Source organism: Malus domestica, chromosome 11 (genome assembly GCF_042453785.1).
Source record: "Malus domestica chromosome 11, GDT2T_hap1".
Taxonomy (NCBI): Eukaryota; Viridiplantae; Streptophyta; class Magnoliopsida; order Rosales; family Rosaceae; genus Malus; species Malus domestica.
Window position 1 is genome coordinate 28004391 of NC_091671.1, and position 17080 is coordinate 28021470.

General features: G+C 40.5%; 1 protein-coding gene across 1 annotated transcript; it reads left to right on the forward strand.

Moving 5' to 3' along the window:
• The first annotated feature begins 10137 nt into the window (after positions 1–10137).
• Positions 10138–16078, forward strand: LOC103448328 (ABC transporter C family member 3-like). Its single transcript, XM_070807412.1, has 10 exons — positions 10138–12580; positions 12733–12819; positions 12925–13572; positions 13677–13841; positions 14086–14380; positions 14485–14699; positions 14778–15083; positions 15197–15260; positions 15353–15592; positions 15676–16078. Exons 1-10 carry the CDS (start codon positions 10163–10165, stop codon positions 15783–15785), a joined length of 4548 nt encoding a protein of 1515 aa, XP_070663513.1. The 5' UTR covers positions 10138–10162; the 3' UTR covers positions 15786–16078.
• The last annotated feature ends 1002 nt before the right edge of the window (positions 16079–17080 follow it).

Consider the following 17080-nt stretch of genomic DNA (forward strand, 5'->3'; position numbering starts at 1 on the left):
CTTCACTCTTTTCAGCACATTCCTAGCCTCTTGAACTTCAAATTCGTCCATCCATCTTGCTCCATTCATAAGCTATCCATTTGGTGCCCAAAACTGCCTCAAAATGCTCCAAATTGCACTTTCTTGCCAACTTTGTCATATGGACCTACAAACACACGAAAATAGCTTAAAACACTATAATAAACACAAACAAACTATGAAAATGCAAGAAAACAAGCTAACTAAGTCGCATAAATATGCTCCTATCACTTGCGGCAATAGACTTATCAATTGCCCAAGTCCAGTCTTATTAGCAAGCTGTTTTGGAAGGTTATCAAGTTATAAGGACCTCTTTGGCTTCAATCCAGGCACATCTAGAAGTGTTGACACAAGAGCAAGAGCAGTTGGAAGTTGAAGCATCACAACTTCAAGGCGTTCTCTTGGAGCAGGAAGTTACACTTTCTCAGCATCAAAAGGAGATTTTACGCCTAGAGCAAGGGAGAGGTGCGGTCATGGAAGTACCTACCTTGTCTCCCACCGATGTAGAGACTTTGAAGACTTTGGAAAGCTTGCTTGAAGATCATTGTCGTAGTTTTAGGGACATAGCTTGCAAGTAGTGTCTTCCATTTTTTGTGCTTTAAGCCTTCTTTGTCTTTGCTCATTGTTGTAATAAGGCTTTGTAGCCAAATTCTTCCTTTAAAGAAATAAAGTATTCACATTTTGAATTTGTTTTTTATTCTTTAAATTGTTTGTGTTTTTGCTAATGAAGTGACTGTACTTGAAGTTTTTAAAGTCTCAAGTTGCCTACATACCCTCGGTTGAGGAGGGGTCAAGTCATGATGTAGTTCAAGGGGGGGTGATGGGTTTTGGCGATTTTGATGGTGATTTTTTTTTTTTGTTTTGTTTTTCTGTACACAGTTTATGCTTTTGCAGGAAGAAGCATTGTGTCGTGTGATGTTTAGGCTCGTGCAGGCGAGGAACATTGCTTGTTCAATTTAAGGGTAGTAACGCTTCAAGAATCTGTCGTTGATAAGGCCAATCTTCAAGCTGTCTTTTACCATGATTAAGTAGGCACCATTAGTGTAGACCTTACGAAGGTCCATCCCACTTTGATGTGAATTTGCTTTTTGTTTTGTGAGTTATGATGATGGGCCTTCGTAATGCCAAGACAAGATCTCCAGTTTGGAAAGACCTTGGGCGGACCTTCTTGTTGAACGCCTTGGATAGCCGTGCTTAGTAGCATTCCAAATGTTGTTGAGCTTCGAGCCTTCTTTCGTCGAGTGCTTCTAACTCTTGAAGTCATAGCTTTGCGTTTTTCTCTTCAGTTAAGCCTTTTTGTATAACCATCCTTAGTGAAGGGATTTGACTTTTGAGCGGCAGAACAGCTTCCACGCCATATACGAGAGAATAAGGCGTAGCTTGGGTAGGAGTCCTATGTGTCGTCCTATACGCCCAAAGTGCTTCGCTTATTCTTTCGTGCCAGTCTTTCTTTGTTTGGATTATCACCTTTTTTAGGAAGTTGCATAACATTTTTTTAAATGCTTCTACAAGATTGTTGGCTAGATCATGATACATAGAAGACTTGTGTTGCTTAAACTTGTATTTCTCGCAAAGCTCGTCCACAAGTCGGTTGGAGAACTGTTTTTCGTTATCAGTGATGATGTAGCGAGGCACACCATATCAGTAGATGATATGCTCCTTGATGAAACAGATGACAATTTTCTTCTTGTCTTCTCTTAGGGATACGACTTCAGCCCACTTGGAGAAGTAATCCATTATGGCTAGGATGTAGGCCTCTCCGACAGATGATTTTGGTGCTATTAGTCCCACGACGTCCAATCCCCATGCCTCAAATGGCCATGAAGCAACCATATGGTGTAATGGCTTAAGCGGTTGATGTATGAAGCTAGCGTGGAACTAGCAGGTTTGGCGCTTTTTGGCGTTCTCTAGGCAATCATTCACCTTGCTTGGCCAGTAATAGCCCATTTGTTTGAGCTGGAAATATACCTTTGGTCCAGACTGATCTGCTCTGTATACGCCTGAATGTGCTTCTTCCATAGCTTGATTGGCTTCTTCCTCACCTAGGTATCTTAGAAGTATTCCTTCAAAAGAGCGTCGGTAAAGTATTCCTTTGTAGTAGAGAAAGCGAGGTGCTCGTCGACGTACTTCAGAGCGACGTCTAGGATCTTCCGGAAGCTTCCCATGCTCCAAGTAGTCGATAATCAGCTGTCTTCACTCTTTAGTGTCAACTGAAAGTACTGAGATGACGTTTGTATCATCTAGTAGCATTTCAGTGACGAGCGAGATAACCCATCTTTGGCAAACTAGCATGTCTGCAGCTTCGTCTTCTCCTAGCACCATACTTGAGGCTAAGTTAACAAGAGCGTTTACCATTTGATTTTCTTTTCTTGGCACATGTTCTAGCATCACAACCTCAAACTTTCGTAGCAGTTGAATTGCTAGTGAAGTATGGGATGAGATCATTTTTCCTCACTTCATATTCAGCCAAGAGTTGATTGATTATGAGCTTAGAGTCGCCATACACTTTTAGCGTTGTGATTTCCATGTCGATCACCATTTGGAGTCTGATAATTAGCGCTTACTTAGCGACGTTGTTGGAGCATAGCTCGCTTAATCGAAAATAATAGGGTAGTATTTATCTTTGTGGTGACATGAATACTACTTCTGCCTCCGCTCCATCTGCTCGTGCGGATCCATCGAAGAACATTGTCCATGTCGAGAAGATGTCGATGTAGAACACCTCATCGTCAGGCAAATCGTGTAAGATTTTCAAATCAGCTGGTATTACATAATATACAAGGAAGTCTGCTAGGGCTTGTCCCTTGACAGCTTTGGCTAGGATGTAGATGATCTCGTATTGATTGAGAAGCAATGCCCATTTAGCTAGTCGCCCTATAAGAACGGGTTTAGACATAACGTACTTGATTGGGTCGGCTTTAGCAACCAAGTGGATGATGTAAGCATGCATGTAGAGTTTTAGCTTTTGGACTGCAAAGACTAAGGCAAGGCACATCTTCTCGGTTGGTAAGTAGTTGAGCGACAATGAGAGTTCTACTTAGTTAGTAGAGGGCTCTTTCCATTTGGTCTTCATTTTCTTGTGCTAAGAGTGCTCCAATGAAACCTTCTTGTGCAGTAATGAATAGGATGAGTGGCTTTCCAGGCATGAGAGCTCCTAAGATAAGGGTTTGCCAGGTACCTTTCTATGCTTTCAAAGGCATTACAGCAGGCGTCATCCCATATGAATGGAGCATCTTTCTTCATGAGTTGACTGAATGGTTGACAGCGTCTAGTAAAGTTGGAGATAAAATGCCTGATGAAGGCTAGCCGTCCTTGTAGACGTTTCATCTTGTGTAGATTCCTTGGCTCGGGCATGCTTTGAATAGCGTTGATCTTGGATTAGTCCACTTCAATGCCACGGTGCTTGATAATGAAGCCTAGGAACTTCCCAGAACTGACGCTAAATGCATACTTTAACGGGTTCATTTTGAGGTTATAGTGCCATAGTTTGTCGAACACCATTCATAAATCCTTCAAGTGATCAGATTTCTTCTTAGTCTTGACAACTACATCGTCTACGTAACATTCTACATTTTTGTGTAGCATGTCGTTGAAGATATTCTGCATTGCTCGTTGATATGTAGCTCCAACGTTCTTTAAGCCAAAGGGCATTAATACCTTTTGGAGTACGAACGGCTATTAATTGCTCATTTTTGGGAGCCATGTGGATTTGATTGTACCCAGAGCAGCCGTCCATGAATGATAGTGCCTTATGGCCAGTGGTTGCGTTCACCATGATGTCGATGATTGGCAAAGGAAATTCATCATTCGGGCAAGCATCGTTAAGGTCTCGGAAGTCTACGCAAACACGTATTTCTCCAAATTTCTTAACGACAATGACGATGTTAGAGATCCATTTAAGATATTGCACCTCTCGAATGAAGCCTGCTTCGATCAGCTTGTCAATCTCAGCCTCAATTTATGGGATGAGCCGGGCTTGACTGCAAGGTGATGCACGACAATGGTAGGGTTAAGGCCGGGCATTTTTTGTAAGTCCAAGCAAATATGTCTTTCTACTCCAGCAAAAGTTGCTAGTACTCTTCGACCTCGTCCGTGCTTAGTAGTGCACTTACCAAGATAGGTTTTGGCTCCTCGCTTGTGCCTAAGTTGAGCTTCTTGAAGTCATCAACCATGGCTTGCCCCCATCCTCAAGTTGTGGTGGCACAGCAGTGACATCTTCATTGGGGATTTCATCTTCTTCATCTTCTTGAATTGTGATGTGGAAGATGTCTTGGACTTCCTTTTCAGAGATATCCCATCGGGCTTGTTGACGTGAAGATTAGCCGGTGTGGATGATGGTGCACCTCCTTACCGTCAGTGGTCCTTTTGTGTCCACCTCCAAGGTTGCTTAGTGTTTCATCCTTGAAGGAATCGAGCTTTGAACGTCGTCTTTTTCTGCTAAATTGTTGAGCTTTTCTTCCTTTGGCATTGTCTTCCTCTTTCTAGAAGGCTTCTTGGTTTCTTCAAGTCTTTCCAAGGCCGATCGCTGTTGAGGAAAGCTAGCCGTGTTGCTTTATTTCTTGGGTTTTGACAACGTTGGTGTTAGCATGTTAAGGCTATTGAAGACGAAGATGCAATCTTGACCATTAATGTGATCAAGTGTCGAAATTCTATGTTTTGAACGGGTCAGTTAATCGAATACTGACGTTCGAATGGAGGGTTTAGGCTTCTCTTGTCTTTTTTTCAATGCTCACGTTGATGTGTTAAGCACTGGCGTTTTTCGCTTTTCCTGAAACCTTTACGAGTGTATTTGGTGTGAAGCCAAGTCCAAGTTTGTTGTTGTCAACTTCGTAACCATGCTTCTTCAACTTCTTTTTAGTCTTCATGAGGTCACGTTCTTTGTCGTTGACGGTATTTGATTCCTTTTTTCCAAGATTTGAAAATGAGGCAAAATCGTACCCGGCCTTTGACATGAGTTTGTAGGCGTTTGGGTCGAAACTTTCTTCGGTCCTTTTGGTTAGAATAGAGCTTGGTCCCACCCCCTTTGGCAGGGATTTTACAAAACCTTGCAGTGGTTTTGAAACTTTAGTGTCGCATAGCTGTGTTTGGGGTAAAACGGTATTTGTCTTGAGCAACTTTACATCGTTCTTGTGCAGCTGTGTGTTGACTTTGCTTGTTCCAGTTTCGAATGGGGATTGCCCATTCTTTCTTCTCGACATTGGGATGTATCGGAAGACGGGTGTGTTTGGTCCTTTTGAAGGCGTCACACTCCCTTTGATTATTGTGGGCTTAGCAGGCTCATCATTGCTTTTGCTTGAAGATGGCACAGCTTCTCCTTCTTGCTTCTTGGGCACGGCTTGCCACTCCTTATTTTTGGGTACGGCTTTGCCTGTGGGATTGATCTCTTTTGGAAGAGCTTCAAGTACTATGTCTTCATCCATGTAGAACTTAGCGTCCGCAAAGTGTGATTTGACTTCGATGAACGGCTTGGTATCACCTTGTATTACCTTCACCCATACTCGGTAGAACTTTAGGCATTGGTGGAGGGTGGATGTCACCATTCCATTCTCGTGGATCCAAGGCCTTCGTAAGCGTAGGAAGTTCTTGCATTAATCATGTGGAATAATGTGCTTGACTTGAGTTCGCCAATGGTTATCTCAACTCGAATCATGCTCATTGCTCTTTGTCCTCTTTAGTTAAAACCTTGGATTAAGAGGCAGCTTCGGGATAGTTCATCCACCTTAATGCTGATTATGGTTATTGTTAACTTTGGCATGATGTTTATGGCCGAAACACCATTTACAAGCATGTAGTTGATTTTGTTCTCTCTCACGTACCCAGAGATGAAGAGAGGACGGTTGTGAGGCTTTGACCCTAGCAGCAAGTCTTCGTCAGTGAAGTTGATCGTGTCATGGGCGGCACAACATGTGGCATATTCATGTGGCTGAAGCTTCAAACCTTTGTCTTTGCTTTCTACACCTCTTGGTCATCGGGACTCGCCAAGACCGCTACTAATGCTTTTCGCATCTCCTTGGGCAATCGCAAAGCCTCCTCGATGCTAAAGTGTTCCAGTAGATCATCTTTGGGTGTGAAAGTTTTCTCTTCCTCGACAGCGATAACTTTGTTTTTCGAGGGCTCTTCTATCTCTACTTCAACCATGTGACAGGTAGCAGTAGTGCACTATTGGAAGAAATCCTTTGGGAAGTACTCGTGCAAGGAGACGTGAATGCATGGCTCCTGCTTTATAGGTTCCCCTACATATGTTGGCTTGGCAGCTCTTACACTCTTTTTGGGTTTCCTATTGTTGCAGTAGCGGTGGTTTCTCCCTTGTTCCATCTTTGGCTGTGTGGCTTGTGGTCTTGGCTTCCTTGTCTTTTTGTAGGTCACCAGTGTCCATCCTTATTCATCGTCAGTAAGTGCATTTTGGTCACTTGCCCCCAGCGATGGTTGTGTAGAAGATGCCTTGCAACTTGAACAGGGATGAGAGTGGGCATGCGTCACTTGGAGAGGCACGGGATCGAAGGATCCTAACATAATTGTAGTAGTGTGTGTTGCAGCGGTGTCTTCAATGGCGAGTTCAATTCGTCCTTATTGTGCCAACTTCATGATGAGCTCCTTAAAGACGAAGCATTTGCCAACAGGATGTCTAGCATTACTTAGGATCGTTAACGTAATTCATCTCTTCAGTGCGCGTGCATTCGAGTAGCTTGATCACTTTCTTTTCTAACAGGTCGTCAAGCATTACGGCCATGTCAGAGTCCAGAAAAGGGTAGGTTTTCTACTCCAACTCCCTCAAAGTGTTTTTGAACCTATCTTGGGTATGAGAAGGGTCATCTCTCTTTATCTCTATTGCTTTGTTCTCGGAGGAGATTTTGACTGGTGTAAGGGAGGTCTTAATAAGGGTAGTGTTGATGGTACAAGCTTCCTTGGTAGGCTTTTTCCCAGTCTTGTCTACATTCGGAGCGAACACCTTGTCATTTTTTAAGTCGGTGATTGGCTCATTTTTCCTATGGTTAGCGATACTCAGCTCCATGTCGTGGGAACGAGTTGTCAATTCTTCAAATGTTATTGGCTTTATGCCTTGAAGGATGTAGTGTAGCCCTCAGCGCATGCCTTGAACACATATCCTTAGCGCATGCCTTGAACACACATCTCAATGGCGGAGGTTTCAGAAAGTCGATCCTTGCAATCTAGACTTAATGAACACCATCTATTGATGTAGTTGACGATAGGTTCGTCCTTCCATTGCTTCGTACTCGTCAACTTCAGCAGCGAGTGTTATAGAAACGGTTAAGGAATTCCCTTTCAAGCTGATCCTAGTTTTTTATAGACTCGGGCTCAAGGTCAGTCTACCAGTAAAAAAAGTTACCTTTTAGTGAGTGCATGAACTGCTTAATGAGGTAGTCTCCTTCTGTCCCAACATTGTTGCAGGTTTCGATGAAATACGCAATATGTTGTTTAGGATTGCCCTTTCCATCGAATTGCATGAACTTTGGCGGCCAATAACCCCTTAACATCCTCAAGGCGTCTATCTTTTTTGAGTAAGGCTTTGAGTACAACACGGATTTATACGAGCTCTCTTGGTACTGCGCCTTGATGGTGCTAGTGATCATCTCCTGCAGCTGCTGGATAGAGAAAGATCTCATGAACGCTGTTGCTTAGTCCAGCTTCTCTTCCGCTTTCTCCACCAGAGGTTCTTCCATTTTGTTGGTTTCCTCCTTTGGTGGATTAACCTTCGAGTCAGCTTTGTCGTCGTCCTACGCCTCCAGACGGTTGGCGAACGTAGTATCCCACACCATATGCTCACCTTGGATCCAAGTTAGGTGCACAGGCTTGTCATACATACCACTTTAGGTGGTTTTGACTCGTAGGTGACCCGCTGTCATTCGCACAGTCTTCACGTGATCGTAACACTAGAGCATATTTATTTTACACATAGTCTTGTCGTACAGATCACCTTAGGTGGTTTCGACTTGTGTGCAGGATTTGATATGATTGAGATTGGTTATGAGCTATATACTCAGCCACGCAGGTGACGTTAAGTGGATCCGGCTGATATGATATCTGGCATTGATATATTTTAACTGGATTACTTATAGCATTTCATTGAGATACTTTCGCATGGTATATTTCTATGGATTTTCATCCAGAGCATGATTTATGTTATAGCATATATTAATTTCTGGGAAATTATATAGGTTTTACGGAGAGGGGTTAGAACTTTTGAGAAATTGATTTTGAAAAGCTTTGTTTTTGCCCACTCACACTTTTTGTTTTGCGCCCCTCCAGGTTTTGGGTAGAAGTGCTTTGGTGGCTCACAGGGATTTCGACGGTGGTTCTGACAGAACATCATAAACATAGGATCACCCTTGGGTGTTGTATAATTAGTACTTGTCTTGCTTGACTGCACTTAGGCTATTTATGCTCTGATTGTGTATTTCACACTTAATCTCGCACTAGCACTTTCTCCTAGCTAGTATTGCTGGTAACTTGGTCTTTATTTATTCGTATTTCTTTATATCTCTATTGCTTCCGCACTATGCACATGGCTACGTCACCCTCATGTGACGATCAGCATGCCTTGATTTAGGTCGGGGTGTGTCAGTCTGTTATAACAATAGGTATTAAACTATTCTCTAAAGAAATCAAATTTAATTTTTTTTTACTTATAAATAATATTACTAAAAAAATAAAGAAAAATGCTAAGGAGATTTTCTTAAAGTGGAATTCTTCATAGACTCTCTCTCTGCCACCTCATCCTTGTACACAATTTTTCGTGTCACCATCATAAAACAATGTGTAAAAAAATGAGATGATGGAAAGTCTATGGAGAGTCCTAATTTGAGAGAGTCTCCTTAGCATTTCTCAAATGTTGGACTCTTCATGGACTCTCCGACACCTCATCTTCTTAGAACAATTTTCGTGTCAACATTATAAAACATTGTGCAAAAAAAAAGAAGTAGCAGAAAGTCCATGAAGAATCCAACTTTGAGGAGTTTCCTTAGCATTTCTCAAACTTAAAAAGTTTAAAGGTGTTAACAACTTCGTCCAAAAAGGGGGACATACCACTTCAAAACCATGGGAATTCAAAAAATGCATCAAAATTCAACATGGAATTTAATTATTAAAGAGATGGACCAAAGATCCACTCTAATAATATCAATATTGTCCACAACTTGATAATTATCACCTGCATAATCCGTTGGGTGAGGTTTTATCATAAGAGACCTCGATGCTAATTGGAGAAGAGTTAAGATATTTAAACTATTCTTTTTTCAAAGATACGGTCAATATGCAATATTTCAACAATTTGGAATTTGATGTCCCACTTGACAAGCTTTTTCCAATACTTTAGTCAAAAGATGTGCTCGAAATTAAGTGAACTTTTTGTGAACTTGAAATTAAGTCCGAGGGTGATGCTCGTCGAAGATTCAAACTTGTCAGCTTTCTTGCTTTGAAAACAAAACACAAAAGTCTAAGGTCTAGTAAATAGAATAAGTAATGAACTGACTTAAGAGTGATTAGAAAAGAGATAACCCCACCATAATCTCATCATCATGTGTGTTTTTATGGAATAATTAATCCTTCCAAAACAATTAGGATAACCAATCAACCACTTCGACCTTGCCACTCCAAACCCAAGATTTGACGCTTAAGACACACCATAGTGCAAGGGCAACGATGTTAATTGAAAGTTAAGAAATGCTAAGGAGACTCTCTTAAAGTAGAACTCTTCATAAACTCTCTGTAGCTTACTGTTTAACGTTAATTTTTATGTCAACATTATAAAACAGTGTGTAAAAAAATAAGGTGGCAGAAAGTTAATGTAGAATCTCACTTTGAAGAGTCTCTTTAGCATTTCTCTTGAATGTTTTGACAAAAATAACCAACTTACAAATTACAAATTTAATAAACAACTTACCAATAACAATTTAATCAACAAATCATAATGATAATAATTACTTGACATAGTGATCTCCGTCACGTGAAAGCCTCTCTAGTGGGAGTCCCTAAACAAGGACATTCATTCGAAATGCTCTGAGTCTTGGGCACTACGTTAGCCACCGCCCCAGGAAAATTCAACTTTGACATTTCTCTCCACTCTCACACCTCTCTCCCCCCTATATAAACAACACTAAAAAATCTTCGTCCAATAACAAAATTCATGGAGTTTATTGGTTCATCAAACCACGGTACTCTCTCAACCTTCTTCTCACACTACGCATCACTGATGCATCCAGGCACCCATTTTCTGCTCAAACCAGTTTTTATACGTGGGTTTTCTGGTTCATTACACATAGTGTTGGTATTTGTGTTGTTCTTCTCTTGGTTGTGGAGGAAATTCAAGGGGGGTGATGGAGGAGGAGGAGAGGCTCCGAAACAGAGGTTTTCGAATAGTCAAAATTCGTACTACAAGCAGGCTTTAATTTGTGCTTTCAGTGTTTCTGGCTTTAGTCTTGTTTTTTGTTTATTGAACTACTTTTGTTGGTACAAAAATGGTTGGTCTGATGAAAAAGTAGTGACCCTTTTGGATTTAGCTGTTAGAACACTCTCTTGGGGTGCAGTTTGTGTTTATTTGCATACCCAATTCTCCAATTCTGCTGAATCCATTAAGTTCCCAAACTTTCTGAGAGTTTGGTGGGGTTTCTATTTCTCTATTTCTTGCTATTCCCTTGTCATTGACATTGTTCTTCACAAGGACCGTGTTTCGTTGCCTGTTAAATCTTTGGTTTTCGATGTTGTCTGTGTTCTTTCGGGTTTGTTTTTCATGTATGTGGGGTTTTTGGGGAAGAAAGAGGGCAGAGATTCTGTTCTTGAGGAACCCCTTTTGAACGGTAATCGTAGTACTGGTGTAGGTAATGATAGAGAGTCAAATAAGTCGAGAGGGGGAACAAATGTTAACCCTTATTCGAACGCTGGAATTTTCAGCATTCTTACTTTTGCTTGGATGGGTCCTCTAATTGCGGCTGGCAATAAGAAGGCGTTAGACCTTGAGGATGTTCCTGAACTAGATAAGGTTGACAGTGTATTTGGGTCCTATCCTCGTTTTAAAAGTAGGCTTCATGTGGGGTGTGGTGGGAGCGGCAGAGTTACCACACTTCATCTGGTGAAGGCATTAATCTTCTCAGCCTGGAAAGAGATTCTCTTGACCGCTTCATTTGGGATTTTTTACACAATGGCGTCTTTTGTCGGTCCATATCTGATCGACACACTTGTTCAATACCTCTATGGGCGACGGCAGTTCAAAAATGAAGGCTATGTTTTGGTTTCTGCATTTTTGTTTGCAAAGCTCGTGGAGTGCCTCACTCAAAGGCACTGGTTTTTTAAGACGCAACAGGCAGGAGTAAGAATCCGAGCAGTACTTGTTACAGCCATCTACAACAAGGGTTTGACCTTGTCATGCCAGTCCAAGCAGGGCCACACAAGCGGTGAGATTATCAATTTTATGACTGTCGATGCTGAGAGGATCGGTGACTTCATTTGGTACATACACTATCCATGGATCATCCTTGTACAAGTTGGCTTCGCCCTAGTGATTTTGTACATAAATCTTGGTCTTGCAGCTATCGCAACATTGATTGCAACGATAATTGTTATGTTGGCAAATGTTCCCCTAGGGTCCTTGCAGAAGAAGTTTCAGGACAAGTTAATGAAGTCAAAAGATAAAAGGATGAAGGCAACATCTGAGATCTTGAGGAACATGAGAATTCTCAAGCTTCAAGCATGGGAGATGAAGTTTCTCTCTAAAATTAATGAGCTCCGGAAGTCAGAGGCAGGATGGTTACGAAAGTTTGTTTACACTTGGGCCATGACCTCATTTGTCTTCTGGGGTGCCCCAACATTTGTGTCTGTGGTCACTTTTGTTTCTTGCACGCTTTTGGGAATCCCACTCGAATCCGGGAAGATCTTATCTGCACTTGCAACGTTCAGGATTCTTCAAGAGCCTATTTACTGTCTTCCAGATACAATTTCAATGATAGCACAAACTAAGGTATCTCTTGATAGAATTGCATCATTCCTTTGTCTTGATGACTTGCAGCCGGATGTTATAGAGAACATCCCAAGAGGTAGTTCTGATACAGCAGTTGAGATAGTCGATGGGAATTTCTCTTGGGATTTATCTTCCCCTAATCCAACATTGAAGGATATAAATTTCAAAGTGAGCCGTGGTATGAGAGTTGCTGTTTGTGGTACTGTTGGCTCGGGCAAGTCGAGCTTACTTTCTTGCATTCTGGGAGAAGTTCCGAAGATATCTGGGACTCTAAAGTTGTGTGGGACCAAGGCCTATGTTTCTCAGTCACCATGGATACAGAGTGGAAAAATAGAAGAAAACATATTGTTTGGTAAACAGATGGACAGAGAAAGTTATGAGAGGGTTCTAGAAGCGTGTTCGTTAAAGAAGGACCTGGAAGTTCTATCGTTTGGTGATCAGACGGTTATAGGGGAGAGAGGAATCAATTTAAGTGGCGGGCAGAAGCAAAGAATACAAATTGCACGTGCCATGTACCAAGATGCTGATATTTATCTATTTGATGATCCTTTTAGTGCCGTTGATGCTCATACAGGATCCCACCTTTTTAAGGTATTTCATTTCTCTATTCTAGTATGATGCCATATGTAATAAACTGAATCTTCAAAGTTATTTGCATCATTGAACTATTGACATATGCATCGATATTATTCTTTTGTTTGACACTTCACGACTGATTTATTTACTTGACAATTCCACAACAGGAATGCTTGCTAGGCCTGTTGAGTTCGAAAACAGTAATTTATGTCACTCATCAAGTGGAGTTCTTGCCGGCTGCTGATCTTATATTGGTAAACTATCCACAGAGCTTTTTTTTCTTTTTTGAAATTCCAATTCATAATACGTGATACTATCTACTTGGTATATGTCCACTCAAAGTTACTCCTTGTCATCAGGTCATGAAGGATGGAAGGATTAGTCAAGCTGGAAAGTTCAATGATATTCTTAATTCCGGAACTGATTTTGAGGAACTTGTGGGAGCGCATGAGGAAGCTTTGTCCGCACTTAATTCTGTAGAAGAGGGGCCTGCTGAACAAATAAATGTTAGCAAAGAAGAAGGAAATTCGGCTAGTACTGATGGGGTTGTCCAAAAAAAAGAAAGCAGTGATGTTCAAAATAGTAAAACAGATGATGTAGGTGAGCTAAAGGGGCAGATTGTTCAAGAAGAAGAGAGAGAGAAAGGTAGAGTTGGGTTTTCAGTGTACTGGAAGTATCTCACCACAGCTTACGGAGGAGCTCTTGTGCCTTTTATATTGCTTGGACAAATTCTGTTTCAGATCCTTCAAATTGGAAGCAATTACTGGATGGCTTGGGCAACTCCCGTGTCTGAGGATGCGAAACCTGCGGTTACAAGCTCTACAATGATAATTGTGTACGTTGCTTTGGCTATTGGAAGTTCTTTTTGTGTTCTCTTCAGATCCATGTTTCTTGCAACAGCTGGGTACAAGACAGCAACTATACTCTTTAGTAAAATGCACCATTGCATTTTCCGTGCTCCAATGTCTTTCTTTGATTCGACTCCAAGTGGACGAATCCTTAACAGAGTAAGCGAAATATATTTTTAATATCATGCCTGATTGGTGGTTCAAAGCAAAATATATTTCTAAAATCAGTATTCGAATCAATGTTGCTAAATAATTTCTTGCAGGCTTCTACTGACCAAAATGTTGTGGACATGAACATGTCGATTCAACTTGGGGCCCTTGCTAACTCAACAATCCAGCTTGTAGGAATTATTGCAGTGATGTCACAGGTTGCATGGCAGGTTTTCATCATTTTTATCCCCGTGGTTGCAATCTGTATCTGGTATCAGGTAATTCTTCTCACTTTGTCCGAATGCTCCTATCTTATAGGTAGGTCAACTTATCACATGAATTCAACTGGAAAATACTTCAGTTTTAATTCTTATGTTGTTCATGCTCTGTTGATGCTCTTTATTCATACCTATACATGCTTGAACTTGGCTTCCTTAGTGACGCAAAAGTTTACTCCTGTTACAGCCCGGAATATATAAGAATCATGTTAAATAAAATGCTCACGAATTTATATTGATGCAGCAATACTACATTCCTTCAGCAAGAGAACTAGCACGGTTGGTTGGAGTATGCAAATCTCCAGTGATACAACATTTTGCCGAAACAATTTCCGGGTCAACAACTATTAGAAGCTTCGATCAAGAATCAAGATTCAGGGATACAAATATGAAATTGAACGATAGTTTTGGTCGGCCTAAGTTCCATACTGCAGCTGCAATGGAATGGCTATGTTTTCGCTTGGATATGTTGTCATCTATCACATTTGGATTTTCTTTGATTTTCTTGATCTCTATTCCAGCGGGGGTAATTGATCCAGGCAAGTGATATTCATCTTTTGTTTTACTGATTATTCTTGAAATAATTGTTTGCAAATCTAGAAATTCTCTTTTTCTTATTTGGTTTGCATTTTTTACCCAAAAGGCATTGCGGGATTGGCTGTCACATATGGACTAAATCTAAACATGTTGCAAGCTCGGTGTATATGGAATCTTTGCAATGTAGAGAACAGAATAATATCAGTGGAGAGATTACTACAGTACACTAATATTCCCAGTGAACCTCCTCTTGTAATAGAATCCAATCAGCCGGATCGTTCTTGGCCATTACATGGAGAAGTTGATATCCGTGATCTTCAGGTACCTTCTGTTCTGGTTTATTTCTTCATACGATATAGGATCAGTCATGTTTATGACTGTTATTTCATGTTTATGTAGGTTCGCTATGCTCCACACATGCCACTTGTGTTGCGGGGTCTCACATGTACCTTTCCTGGGGGAATGAAAACTGGGATTGTGGGGAGAACTGGCAGTGGCAAATCAACTCTCATACAGACCCTTTTCCGGATTGTGAATCCTTCTGCCGGCCAGATTTTGATAGATGGTATTGATATCTGTTCAATTGGACTGCATGACTTGAGGTCTAGGCTGAGCATTATCCCTCAGGACCCAACCATGTTTGAAGGGACTGTAAGAAGCAATCTGGACCCGCTTGAAGAGTACACGGACAAACAAATTTGGGAGGTTGGTTGGTTACATTGATGATAGGAATTTTGTTCCCACTAAATGTTCTTCTGTATCTGACTTTTTAGTTCCAAATTGGAGTCACTCGTTAACATGTCTTTTATTTGTTTTAGGCCCTCGAAAAGTGCCAACTTGGAGATGAAGTTAGGAAAAAGGAAGGAAAGCTGGATTCCACAGGTTTTTTCTTAATTTAGAGGCTATATAGATGCTCTCAATTTCATGCTATGTCATGGAAATTATTCGTGCTTATGTTTCGAGAATTGCTGCAGTTAGCGAGAACGGAGAGAACTGGAGTATGGGTCAGAGACAGCTGGTCTGCCTTGGCCGTGTGCTCCTGAAGAAAAGTAAGGTTTTGGTGCTTGATGAAGCTACTGCATCGGTTGATACGGCTACAGATAATCTGATCCAGCAGACCCTTCGACAACACTTTACTGACTGCACAGTCATTACTATTGCGCATCGTATAACTTCTGTTCTTGACAGTGACATGGTTCTGCTTCTAAGTCACGGTTAGTATTGCCATATGAATCCATCCAACATTCCTAATGATCCCCTTTGTTTTTACTTTAACATATTTTTGATCGTGTTGCAGGGCTTATTGAGGAATATAATTCTCCAGCAAGATTGCTGGAAAACAAATCATCGTCATTCGCTCAGCTCGTGGCAGAGTACACAACGAGATCGAATTCTAGTTACGAGTAGTTTGAATGACAATTAACAGTCCAAATCTTCACTGTGCACTAGTCAACTTGGTAACTGTTTTGATAATGTCGAAAATAATTGGTGAGTATGGGATTACTCAACCATCAGAATCGGATGATCAAGCTGCAGCTTGCAAGTGTATTTTTATATGCTATATTTTTTGTTACAAATGTGTTATGATTAAGTACATTATTCAAGTAATGGTAATCTCAGAGTTAATGTAGTTGTCAAACTTTGTGCTTCCAATGAAATCTAGAATGTCTGGTTTTAATTTACCAGCATTCAGTTGTGGACGTGCTGTTTCAATCAGGATTGTGGATTAAATTTATATTAAATGCCAAGCTGCGCATAGGTTTTAAGAAAAAAATTACAAAGTTCTGTTAAATACTAGCAAGATTGCCCGCGCGATGCTGCGGTGCTACGTCTTGCTCCTGTACAACCTTATCTAAAAAGGAACAATGAGCAGCGTTGAATTTAATTCCATCATCAATTTGTAGGATCTAAATTAATATATATATATATATATATATATATACATAGACCCCAAAATTTCTATCATGGAGAAAAATATTAACATTGGGAAAAGGCAAAGAGAGGAATTCTGAAAAGAAAACTGAGAGTATGGATCATATTGAATGGAAATCACAAACAGCAACCACATCAAAAATGAAGAATAACAATTGAAAAGCAAAATAATAATCGAACCATAACTAAAAAAGCCATCTGATTTTGAATATTACAATTATGAAGCAACTCTTATAGGATGAGTGAGTAGAACTTACAACGTATTTAGGAGTTACAAAGCAGTTAGGAGTGTTCCATCTCGCTATCAATTTGCTAAACCAAGATCATCTGTACCAAATGACAACATTTTAATCCTTCAAACTGCTCCTGGAAAGTAAATTAAATGTGGGGATCTATACCTTAAGACAACGGAAAAAGTAGATTAAAGTTGGAAAGTATCAAACTTTACAACTTTCTCCAAAAGCATATATCACCACAAAAGTACCAATTTTTCGCATTAATCAGAAACTATGCAATATTATTTTATATTTTCCAATGAATTTGAAACCCTGAAATTGTCATATTTGGACATTCTTTACTCGAAATTTATTCAAGAAGCACTTGTCAAATGTTCGACAAAATTTAGGAATTGAAACAAAATCCACAGTGCAGTGATCACAATCGTCGAGACCAACATTTGAAAAATGTAGATAAATTCACTGATAAGGCGTATCATAAAATACCCATTGAGATTGAGATTGCAGCAAATTGAAAACATTCTTATTAAAATA